This window comes from Sinohyriopsis cumingii, chromosome 10, assembly GCF_028554795.1.
Source record: "Sinohyriopsis cumingii isolate HCF-2022 chromosome 10, ASM2855479v2, whole genome shotgun sequence".
Lineage (NCBI taxonomy): Eukaryota > Metazoa > Mollusca > Bivalvia > Unionida > Unionidae > Sinohyriopsis > Sinohyriopsis cumingii.
Genome location: NC_142970.1, coordinates 16,865,455 through 16,878,166, shown reverse-complemented (window position 1 = coordinate 16,878,166; position 12,712 = coordinate 16,865,455). Strand labels below are relative to the sequence as shown.

The 12,712-nt window shown below is 35.8% G+C and overlaps 1 protein-coding gene across 1 annotated transcript in view; it reads left to right on the top strand.

The window, feature by feature from the left end:
• Positions 1-12,375, top strand: part of LOC149789657 (uncharacterized) — a 47,049-nt gene extending 34,674 nt beyond the window's left edge. The window contains exons 6-7 of the mRNA XM_089973087.1: positions 5,809-5,827; positions 9,022-12,375. Coding sequence (XP_089829213.1) covers positions 5,809-5,827; positions 9,022-9,704 — 702 coding nt within the window. The 3' untranslated portion in view covers positions 9,705-12,375. The remainder of the gene's footprint in view (positions 1-5,808; positions 5,828-9,021) is intronic.
• The last annotated feature ends 337 nt before the right edge of the window (positions 12,376-12,712 follow it).

Sequence of the window (12,712 nt, the reverse complement as noted above, 5' to 3'; positions counted from 1 at the left end):
CTCTTTACCTAGTGGAGAAACTTTAGACATGAAATGTGAGGAAACAGTGGAAGAAGAAGAAGTGATCATGATGAATTCGAGATGGCCAGAACAAGAAGCCCATTTAGTCTCCTGTTTTGCCAAACACTTGGTCGACAAAATAACAGAATTGATCAAGAAAAATTGCTATGGATGTCAAAACGATCATCCCAGTCAAATTCAACACGATAAATGCCTGATGTTAAGTCAAGAAGAAAAATTGGACGAGTATCTAGACGAAGCTTGGAGTCTCATCTCGAACAAAGACGTGTTGCATCAGTGGTATAAAGACTTGCGTGAACATTCTTGTCCACCATTAACCACTCAAGAGATCCATCGTATCGAAGCTCTCCTGAATCAGAGTGAGGAAACAGAACGAACAACCGTTTATTCGTCAGACATTTTCAAGCAAAAAGTCAGGATCGAATTGACAACTTATTATTACCTGTGAAGAAAAAAAACACACAAATCAATGGATACCTGGGAACTTTATTACCTTTTGAACCACAGTTCGTATACGGCTTCTTGGAATCCTGTCGTCTGTGCTAAAGATGAACTCCCTCATCGCAAACCTAAAGACCATCAAGCTTACGTGATCAACACGGACGACAGTCATCTCCCAGGAACCCACTGGGTAGCCGTTTACTTTCCTCAAGAAGGATGTGTGGAATATTTCGATTCGTACGGATTGCCCCCTTTGGAAGACGATATCATTGACTTTATGAGAAGAAATGCTCAGACTACCCGATTCAATAATGTGAAATTACAAGGCACAGATTCCTTGGTGTGTGGACAGTACTGTGTGTATTTTCTGCATCATCGCAGCCTGGGCTATTCCTTAGAACATTTAGTGACTCATTTTGATCCTCGTTCTTCTGCTAGAAACGATGTGAAAGTAGATCGATGGTTTTGTGACCATTATGCTTATCTTTTGTCTCAAGCTAGGAAACGTAGTGTCCATCAATGGCCTAATGATTTCCAACAGTGGAAATCACAATTTCATTCACAACGTTGTCAGTCCTGTTTAAAGTAGATTGCCAATTGAGAAAAAAATGTTTGTGATTTGAAAAAATTGTTTGATGTTATATTGTTGGATTATTGTTAAAAATGTTAGAGTTGTTGTTTAGTGTTAAGTGATTTTTCAATAAAAAATGTTGTGTTTTGAAAAAATGCTTTTGTCTTTTGTTTAGCTATAAGAATGTTGAATTGATGCTCTTTCATTTCTTACTATCCCTCTCATGACACTCACTAAACGTTGCGGCTCGAAAACCGTGTGGGGGATGTTTTCCTTCACGTCCGCGCTTTGACTTTAAGAACCGGGTTTGTTCCCAGTCTAACCATCCATTGTCGACTCATCCTCCTAAGAAGATGTGCTCCAAACTAGCTAAGCTCAACGAAGCCTACGTGAATTTGCATAGGGTCAGACACAGTCTGATACCGAAGCCAGAAGAAATAGAGAATGTGAGAATGTTAAAAATCACTGAAGACCTGATAGAAGAGCTCTTCAGAGAAGAAATGAACAGGGAGAAAGAAGAATGGACAGAGAAGTACAGACTTCAGAGACAGCAGCAACAGCAGCAACAACAGCAGCAACAACCTGAAGCTGACAGAGGCTTTGTCGATTGCTGTATCGACACCAAAGAGTTCTTCTTCTCTTTCCGAAGAAGCAGACCTATCGCCAGAAAGTCTATCCTCAGAGGACATCGCATTCTTAGAAACTAAAAAAGAATGCCATAGCAAAACAAAAAAAAACAGCCCTTTTCAGGGCTACCCAATACTCTAGAAAAGAAATAATTATTAATTTGCCAATGTGTATAGGTAGAGTAGTGTGAAAATAAACACTAACTCTTTATTGATAGTGAGAGTGTATGTGTTTGTGTGTGTGTTTGTAAGTGCTCAAGTAAGTTGGTGTGGATAGTAGATTAAAATGATGTCTTTTTTTGGTGTTTGAGGTGTATATTTGGGGTTAAATTGGATTGCTTTGCGTATGTAAATAGTCTATTGAAGTGATTTATAAAAAATTTTAAAATAGTGATGGGTAGCATAAAAAAGTGAGTGAGTGTTTCTTTTAGGTCGGCGCGTTGTTGTTTTTTTTTTTGGTCATGATCTAGGTAAGATGAATTTTATGTTTTTAGGGGGATGTTTTCCTTCACGTCCGCGCTTTCAGTATAAATTAAAAATTAATCGTCAGTTGGGCCCATCGTCGACCTGTTAACAGCAAGACAATGAATACAAGGATTGTGAAGCTGCTAGAACTCCAGATGCACCTGGAATATGCCAGGCGCATAGTAAACGAACTATCAGCGGGGGCTATCGTAGAAGAAGCAAGAATGAAGAAAGAAGAGGAGGAGAGAAGAGAGAGGGAAGAAGAGGAAAAGAAAAGAGAAGAGAGGATGTCGTTCAATATTTCCGAGACAGAGGATTGGGGTGTTGAAGCGAATCATCCTCCCTCTGCGCTCCCCAGAAGAAAGGTGAAAGAAGACTGGGGAAGAAGATGCGTGTGTGGCGCAAGACCAGGAAGGTGCAACCATTAGATAGGTGCATCTGGAGTTGAAAAAAACCAACAGCCCTTTTCAGGGCTACCCAATACTCTAGAAAAGAAATAACTATTAATTTGCCAATGTGTGTAGGTAGAGTAGTGTAAAAATAAACGCTAACTCTTTTTTAATAGTGAAAGTGTATGTGTTTGTGTGTGAGTTTGTGTTTGTAAATGTTGAAGTAAGTTTGTGTTTGTAAATGGTGAAGTAAGTTTGTGTGACTAGTAGATTATGGGTTTATTTATTGATTCTTAGCGTATGTAGAGAGTATAGTTGTGGTTATATTATATGAAATGAGAAAGTAGGGGGATGTTTTCCTTCACGTCCGCGCGTTGTTGGGTCATGATCTAGGTAAGATCAATTTTATGTTTTAGGGGGATGTTTTCCTTCACGTACGCGCTTTCACTATAAGAACCCCCAGTGTTCGTTGTTCAAACCATTCTGCAAAGAATAAAAAGAAGATGGCGTCAAACCAAATGGACAAAATACAAACCTTGCAAGACGTTTTAGACAACTTAGGAATAATGGAACAGATGCTAATAAGACTCGTTGAAGACCATTATTCCTATAGTCCCCATCGTGTAAAGATGGAAATTAATAACTTAAAAAAGGTAAAGGATAAGATTAGTGGTGTCATGAAAGAGATAAAGGAGGAGAAGGAGGATGAAGAGGAAAGAATAAGAATAAGCAAATGGAACGAAAAAATTGAAAAAGAAGAAAATGAAAAGAGGAAGAAAGAAGAGGAGGAAGAGAAGAAGAAAGAAGAGGAGGAGAAGAAAAAAAAGAAAGGGAAGAAGAGTGTAGGAGATAAAATAAGAACTTGGTGGAGAAAAAGAAGAAATTAGAAGAAGAAGAAGAAAACCCAAAGGCCCTTTTCAGGGCCAGCCATATTTCTCGAAAAGAGATAGCCTTTCCATTGCCTACCCCTTTTTTAATTTTTCTTTTTAAAAAAAAAAATACCATGTTCCATTTCCCTTGACGCTATACAGTCCCACCCTGTTTAAATTCCTTTGACGCTATACAGTCCCAATTCCCATGTTCAATTCCTCTTGAGGCTATATCGTCCCACGATTTTTCTCTATGTTAAATTCCCATTGAGGCTATATGTTCCCACGATTTTTCTCCATGTTAAATTTCCATTGAGGCTATATGTTCCCAAGGGGGTCTGTAATACTAATTCCCATTGAGGCTATAGGATCCCCCTTCACTAGTTATACTGATATTTAGCTGAACTGGTCATAGACAATATGAGCTTACTGGGTGATCTGTTCTCCTTCATGCATCCATCATATGTATTCCGCTGTCTGTCAATGTATTAGCATAAGCTTGTTATCTCAACTCCTCCAAAACTATTTGGAGGTCTGCCATGAAAATGTGCACACGTATTCATCCCAAGGTCATGATAGACCTTAATGAAGATGGTTCTGCTTAGACATCCAATATGGCCATAGAAGTGGTCATCTTGAAAATCATGTTGTTGCTAATTTTCTGAGTGTATGGTCTTGTTAACAAGGAAATGTCGCAAAAATAATTTTTTAAAAATGTTTTAATTGTCTCTAAATGTAAATGGTGCTGATCTTATGTAGGATATGGAGACCATCTTTAAACTCTCATTATTTCCTCTCCTCATTAATTGATGGTCAAACTAAAACACGGGCATTTGACTCAAAGACTTTGTGTGATGCTTAGTTGGTCCTGAACAAAATAGTGCCAATTTGATGTAGAATATTTATGCCAAGGCAGCCATCTTCATACTCTTGTTTTATCTACTCCTCCTGAATGGATTGTCATATAAAGATGGTGTTTTAACTAAAAGACATCTTACGATATGTGATTGGTCCTTAGTGAAAATCATACCAATATGAAGTCCAATATGGCTGCCACAGTGGTCATTATTAAAATCATATTATTGTTATTCATTCTCCATGTTTGGTCATATTGGCTTAGAATTTTCACTAAAGACATCATAGTGTTCAGCCAGTCACAAATAAACGTGATGCCAGTCTGACATCCAATATAGTTGCCATGGCACTCATCTTTAAAATCTTACCACACTTCTGTTTGAGCAGGAAGTCATACTGTACGATGTCCAGTTGGTCAGTAATGAAAATGGTGATAATATGATGTTCCCTCTGACCACTACAGTTGGCATCTTGTACATCTTGTTATTTCTCCTGAAAGGAGAGTCGTGTCTTGAAAATACTGGTGTTTAATCATCTCCAACATGGATTATTATTTCGACAACAGGATTTTGGTCCAAATTTTTTTTCTTCCGAGTACCTAGTAAATATCCAATGTATATATAGTAAATATAAAGTAGTATATATAGTAAATATCCTAAATGAATATGATGTCAGTCATACATCCAGTATGACTGCCATGATGACTTTCATAAATATCTTGTTGTCAGTTTCCCTGATTCATGATAGCATGGAGTTTTCGCAAAGTTCTAAATTAACCTGGCACCAGTCATACAACCAATCTGGCTGCCATGATGACTTTCATAACTGTGTCATTTTCCCAGAGTCATGATAGCATAGGGTTTTCAAGAAGTCCTAAATTAAACTGGTGCCAGTAATACAATATCCAATATGGCTGCTATGATGACTTTCATAAATGTCTTGTCAGTGTCCCTGAATTGATGATCATAATGACATACGGTTTTCACCAGAAGTGTTCTTATGATGTCTACTTTGTTCTAATGAACAGTGTAATGCTTATATGCAGTATGTGTATCACAGTAGCTAATTAAAGCATATCAGAGATGGTTTCGACACTTAAATTTCGGAATTCATGTTCGCCCAGTAGAGCGTCCTTCAAGGGACTCTTGTTACTTCTTCATGTATATGATAGGTTAGAATACTTGCCATATAAACTTTTCAATGGGTCCTTGCGCTTCACTTTAAGGTCATGTTTGATAAAATTCAAGAAGGATCACCACTGCTTTTCCCATGCCAATGTAGTCCTCACATACTATAACATGTGTTGCTTAATGTGTTCTTTTTATCCCATATTAGCAATCTTTGTGAAAACTGTATCAGATTCCTTCCACCAAATATCAATATATTTAGCCTGGATAATCAGTCATAGAAAAAATGGCAGACTCCTTACACAACATCGCAACATTTATCTTATATCATCAGGGGATGGTAATTCTTGTTCCTACATAAGTGAGGATCCCAATTTTACACATAGTGGCACGTAAGCGGTAATGAATAATAAACTATAAAATATATTTTTCTTTACTTTCCAGGAGCAGTCTGCTGATGGATGTAAGTATACATTTCTCTCATTGTATTCTTTAACCATTCAATAATTTATGAGATACTGATGGATGTAAGTATATATTCTCATTGTATACTTTTTACTATTCAGTAATTTATGAGATTACTGATGGATGTAAGTATATATTCTTCTCACTGTATACTTTAACAATTTAATAACTTATGAGATTACTGATGGATGTAAGTATATATTATTCTCATTGTATACTTTAACCATTCAATCATTTATGAGATTACTGATGGATGCAAGTATATATTCTCATTGTATATTGTAACCATTCAATAATTTATGAGATTACTGATAGATGCAAGTATATATTCTCATTGTATACTTTAACCATTCAATAATTTATGAGATTACTGATGGATGTAAGTATATATGCCTCTCATTGTATACTTTAACCATTCAATAATTTATGAGATTACTGATGGATGTAAGTATATATTCTCATTATATACTGTAACCATTCAGTAATTTATGAGATTACTGATGGGTGTAAGTATATATTCTTCTCATCGTATACTTTAACCATTCAATAATTTATGAGATTACTGATGGATATAAGTATATATTCTCATTGTATACTTTAACCATTCAATAATTTAGGAAATTACCTTTCAGAATCTTCTTTCTCTCTTTTTGCAGTTATTTTATCTGAAGTTTGTTTTGCTTTTGTAATTTCTCTAAAGTCATCATTGTCATAAGGTCAAGTGGTGCGACTATCATGAGTTCATGGTCACTAGTCAGTCATTGTATTGGTAGTCCACCTCAACGGTCACATCACTATTGTAACTATTTATGTCTTATGATGCACCACCCTGAGGTAACGCTGTACACAGAAAAGAAAACCAAGTACATGTATTTAATCCAAATAACAAATTCCATTACAGCTAGTCCTACTCAACGGTCAGATCACTATTGTAACTATATATATTAAGTCTTTTGATGTACCAATTTCATCCCATGCTCTGGTTCATTGTATTGCTAGTCCTACTCAGTGGTCACATCACTATTGTAACTATATATAGGTATTATGATGTACCAATTTCATCCCATGCTCTGGTTCATTGTATTGCTAGTCCTACTCAGTGGTCACATCACTATTGTAACTATATATGTCTTATGATGCACCATAGTCAGCAGTCATTCATTAATACTGACCGTCAAGCATAACCCATCGTGTGCTGAAAAATGGCGTTAAACCCCAAAACAGCAGCAACAACAACAACATCATTCCCAGTCAGAAGCTTGTGTGATATTATATTATGGTCATGTTAGCTCCACAGGCTGTTATTGTATATAATGTCATATTATGGTTGTGATAGCACTAAAGGCTGTAAATGTATGTGATATCATTATGTTAGGCCACCTGGTTGTAAGTGTATTTTCTGCTGTATTATGGTTATGTGACTGGCATGTACTGGGCATCATCTGTCATCAGGCAGGTGTCTTTCAACAATGATTCCTTATTTCAACATCAAAAAATCTTCTCAAACAATTTTAACCATGGTTGGCATCATTCTCCTCAAAAGGTTTTTCCATCCATCCAGTAGGCTTGCCATTGCTCAATTAGAAACATTTCTTAATGTTGGGGAACATAATGCAGATTTCTTGGTCAACAACCCTTGTAAGGCCCCAGCTGTGAGGTAAATATCACCTAGGTGATTGGTCTTGGTCAACATCCCTTGTAAGGCACTGGCTTTGAGGTAAATATCTCTAAGGTGAGTGGTTATGGTCAACATCCCTTGTAAGACACTGGCTTTGAGGTAAATATCACCAAGGTGAATGGTCTTGTTCAGCCACACCAATATGAGTGGTCTTTTGCCTTCTGAGGCCTCTTTTTTTTGAAGAACTGATTACAATTAAGAGACAGTAACATAAGGTACAAACTCAGCAATGGATTATTATACACAACCATGACTGAGTCAGGTTCAATGCAGAATGAACACATGAAATGACGAGTGCAGTTTCAGGAAAAATAGAAAAAATGCAAAGTGTAGAATCCAGAATGGTGAATGAAAAAGGAACATAATGCAATTGCAGTTCCTCAATCAGTTTTTGACAATTATTGTCAAGCAACCACTTAATTTTCACAATCAAAAACACTTTCGCACAATGATAAAGAATCGGATTGTTTTACACTGACAACATTACCCTTGTTGAAGCAGAAGTCTATCACCACTGATGACTATTTCGGAGCAATTTTTTAAAATTGAAATAAAATAATAAAATTTGCAGGCTAATATTCTGCAGTTATAATATTACATATATATGGCAGTTGTGCTTTTATTATTCATGTTCTTTGGGTTTATGCATTTCTAATAACATTTGCCACCATTTGAGAAAAGCTAGCACTTGTTTTAAGGCAGAAACAAATTGGCTTTGGAGTCAATTGGTCAAATGTCAGGGTCATTCTACTGAAATAATAGAACTGATTAACACATAATAATAACAATCTAAACATCAGTTCAATCAGTTTCTTTTCCAGAACAGAAAGATCACAATAGAACTTCAATTATTTAGTCATATCAAACAGCAGTGTATTAATGGGGATTTCAGATTTATATTACTGATCTGTGTTAATTCCTTCTATACTCCCAGACTTTTCCCATTCTACACAGTACATGTGTCTGAGATAAATCTCTGTAGGTGACCAATATGAGTCTGAAGCAATGCTTTCCAACTGCACTTTTTAGCAAGGTTTACATACCAAATGTTATCCTTTGCACCTTCAACAAACATGCTAAATATACAGTTAACTGTAATATCAGATTTTAATTTCATTGGAGAAACTTGAATCAGAATACCCTCTGTATTTTGTGTACTATGTAAGCCTCGAAAATTCTGCAGACATTTGGTATAGTTTCTCAATTAAATTCTTAGTAAATTCAATTGAATTCCAGTATAGGTTGTTAATGTAGTTTTAGTGTTTTCAATAGAAATCCAGTATACTTTGGTAATATAGTCTTAGTAAATTCAGTAGAATTCCAGTATAGTTTGTTAATGTAGTTTTAGTGTTTTCAATAGAAATCCAGCATACTTTGGTAATATAGTCTTAGTAAATTCATTAGAAAAGGCCTCTATTTTTGTTGATATATGAATACATATCCTGAACATTTATGTATGCTATTAGAATGTGTATGCATTTACTAAATTTTATATAAATTTTGTCATCTTTCAGCTTCTGCTGTTCCCATGCCACCACCACCAGCTGGTGATACAGACAGATTCATGCGTCTGACATACCTGTTGGTTGATGTTGGATCCAAGGTTTTGAGACAATTGTTAAGTCATCACACAGTCACTCCGACCTGCACTTTGGACCAGTATCTTGCCAAAAACAAGAATACCATCAACGGTCTTCTTAAACGAAAGGTATTACACCAGTCCCAGATTGATATCTTGTTCCCACCAACTGGAGGCAATACAAACATAGAAGACTATGATGTCACACTTCTTTCCGCTCTCTTTAACAATATCGTACCTACCCTGGCTCAGCAGGAAGAGGGCATGATAAAAAGTTTGCGAGAAGACAGGAACAAACTGTATGGACATGCTAAGTCATGCAAGATGAATGCCATGGAGTATCAGACCTGCTGGAATAGCATCAGCTCAACATTGACAACCCTCAGTCAGCAGTGTGGAGACGCCAATTTTCAGAATGAGATATCACAGGAAATTCATCAAATTCAAGTTTCAGCAATCGCTACTGGATCCTACCTGGATATCCTAAATACTTGGTTCAGCACAATAGAAACAGTTAAGGGATCAATAGAAACAGCTGAAGGTACAATACAGGCTTTGACATCTAGGGTAGAAGCTCTAGAGTTGAAGAAAACAGCTGAGGAGAGTGAGGGCAAATAATGGGAAAATATATGTCACTATAAGAAAGCAATAAATATGAGGAAAACTTCGTCATAAAGATTTTATGGTTTACATTGTCTTAAAGAACTCCCTGCAGCCAGAAAATACTGAGTAGGGAAGGAAATTAAGTATCCCAAGAAAGTGTGTGGTATATAATTACATTTGCCAGGTCTGTATTATTCTGAAGAAATCATTCCAATTGTTTATAACAATCATCATTTTCGATATATTTCTACAGTAGTGGAATGACAGTGGGCTTGAAATTGACAATTCTGCAATCCCTACTCACTCCTACCTCTAGAAGAAAACAAAACAGTTGGCTTGGTTAAATAATATGTCTCAAAAGTACTCTTGATTTATTAGTATATCACATAAATGCGAGTCACAAACGCTATTACTTGAAACAAGTATGTTAATTAGTAAAAATGTGGACCTTTGAATCAAACTAAATATCCCATTAGTAAATCGTGAACTATTCTGCCTTTAAGCCAATGAAACCGTCTCACTGAAGTGAGGCATAAACATTACATATGCTTGCCAGCCATTGAAGGAAAAGTTTAAGAACAAGTCTTAAACATTTGTTCTACTAAGCAGTACACAGTTCTGGGAAAGTGAGCAAAAGATACCAGAACTTGATTATAATTAGTAATTTAAGACAGCGTGTACAGTCGGAACATGTATTCAGACTGAGTGGTAAACATGCATGTGATGAATGGAAGGAAATCTTTAAATCAGGTTGTTGACAATCATTATGACCATAACTATGGACATTTGCAGAATTACTTGAATGGAAGGAGTCAGACCCTAACTCAGGATATAGTCCAGTTTACTTGAATAGAAGGAGTCAGACCCTAACTCAGGATATAGTCCAGTTTACTTGAATGGAAGGAGTCAATCCCTAACTCAGGATATAGTCCAGTTTACTTGAATGGAAGGAGTCAATCTCTAACTTAGGATGTAGTCCAGTTTACGTGAATGGAAGGAGTCAATCCCTAACTCAGGATATAGTCCAGTTTACTTGAATGGAAGGAGTCAATCCCTAACTCAGGATATAGTCCAGTTTACTTGAATGGAAGGAGTCAGACCTTAACTCAGGATATAGTTGTTTTACTTGAGAAACTGATTAAATTCCAGGACAATGTGAATCTCACTTAGGGAGACAATGTGTATGACATTCAACCTGAACAGTTTATTGTTTTATGTTTGTTAAACCAGTTTAGTTTCACTACTGATCAAAACTGAAGTTTATTTGTAGACTACTGATTAAAGTGGCTTACATTGTGTGTTGTATTTGTAGACTACTGATTAAAGTGGCTTAGGCTGTGTTTTTTATTTGCAGAGTACTGATTAAAGTGACTTAGATTGTTATGTTTTCTGCCAGCAAAATGAATGATTCATGAACATGCAAACTTGAGGTATGATTTTCAGAACCAGAGGCTAGTTAGTAAATTGCAGCAGAAATTCCTGATCATTTGCATGGAATATTTGAAGAACAATTTTAAGTTGAAAACTGTATTTTTGAAAACTATTAATTTATCCATTTTGTACGTAATACAGTGCATGCTGATTTATTGACTGTTTTATTGTAAATATAACATTTTCAACTTTTGTGCAAACATTTATGTACATTTTGCAATTTTAGCGATCATGTTTTTTTTGCCCAGTTTTATTGTGTTTCGTATTTAATTGAATTTAAAAAATAATACTCAAGCATTGATGTTTTTGTTTGAATTCTTACAACCTAAAATATCATTGAGAGATGAAGATGTGCTTTGATAATTAAATGATTCAGGATAGCAGATAGTTTTAAACATGTATCCGATTGCTAGTTGACAGTTTATTAATTAAATTCTCTATTGTTCGCAACTTCAATGGTGAATAATTTTATGACAGAGAACAGCGCTAAATTAAACTGTTATAAGTAATATTGTTAGGAGGTAATGCATGACTGTTAACTCATTAACTCCTAGTGATGAGTTAATGTGGTAGGAGGTAGTAGCCTACTGCCGAGCTCTGTAGCCTCATGTTCATGCACGATACACTGAAGTCGGTGTTATTATAGAAAGGTAGAAAAATTTAGCTCTACAGTGTTACCAAACAATCTCGAATATCTAGTTGCACAACACAATACAGAAGGAAAAACCAAATTTTTTGGACCCAATCTTTTTCTACCAAATATTTGTTCGTTTTCGGAATCGGATTTTGTGTCCGGATTTTAGACTTTTTGGTCTCAGATGTAAGGCAAACTGGTATGAACTGCAAACAGACAGACGAGCTTTTGCAAAAAGTAGGATAAGATGGGCATTTAGAATAATGAGTGGTCTCAATACAAAAATAATGGGTCTATTAAACAAAAACAAAATCCAAATAGCCAATGAAAAGCTGTTTCTAACACACCTAGGTAGTATGTTATTGAAAAATCACCTGGGATTTGGTGTTTTTGGATGCATTCAGAAACAGCTTTCAAAATGTGTTTCCTGCTCTCATTTCAGGCGAAAACAACACAAACCTCCAGGAGTTAATATGTTAATGACATGTATAATACAACCTTACTATATGATAGACAAAGGGCAGTAACTCTTGCTCATTGCTTCCTCTTGCTTCCATCAGGTGTCTCCAGTTTTAAACCCCACTTCAGTTCACAGCATCATACAGAATACGTATCCCATTAATCCAAGTTTTTTTGTGTCAAAATCAAGCATTCATTCAAAAGTTTCGATTTGTTTGAATTAATAATGATTAATACACATGTAGTATATGTTACTTTTCTAATCTGTGGACATTCTGTGTAATTTTTTGCTTTCTTTGAGCATTTTAGGCCATGTGGTACGACGTGCTGTCGTTGATGAATGTTAACTTTGAAGTGATCTCACACACTGTCCTTAATTCTTGCCCTCTGGTTATAACGGGTATTATTTACCTATTTTATTTTTTTTCAAAATATTAACACTGACATGTTTTCTAATGCTTATGGTCTTCTAAATGCAGTAAATTCATGACATACAGGA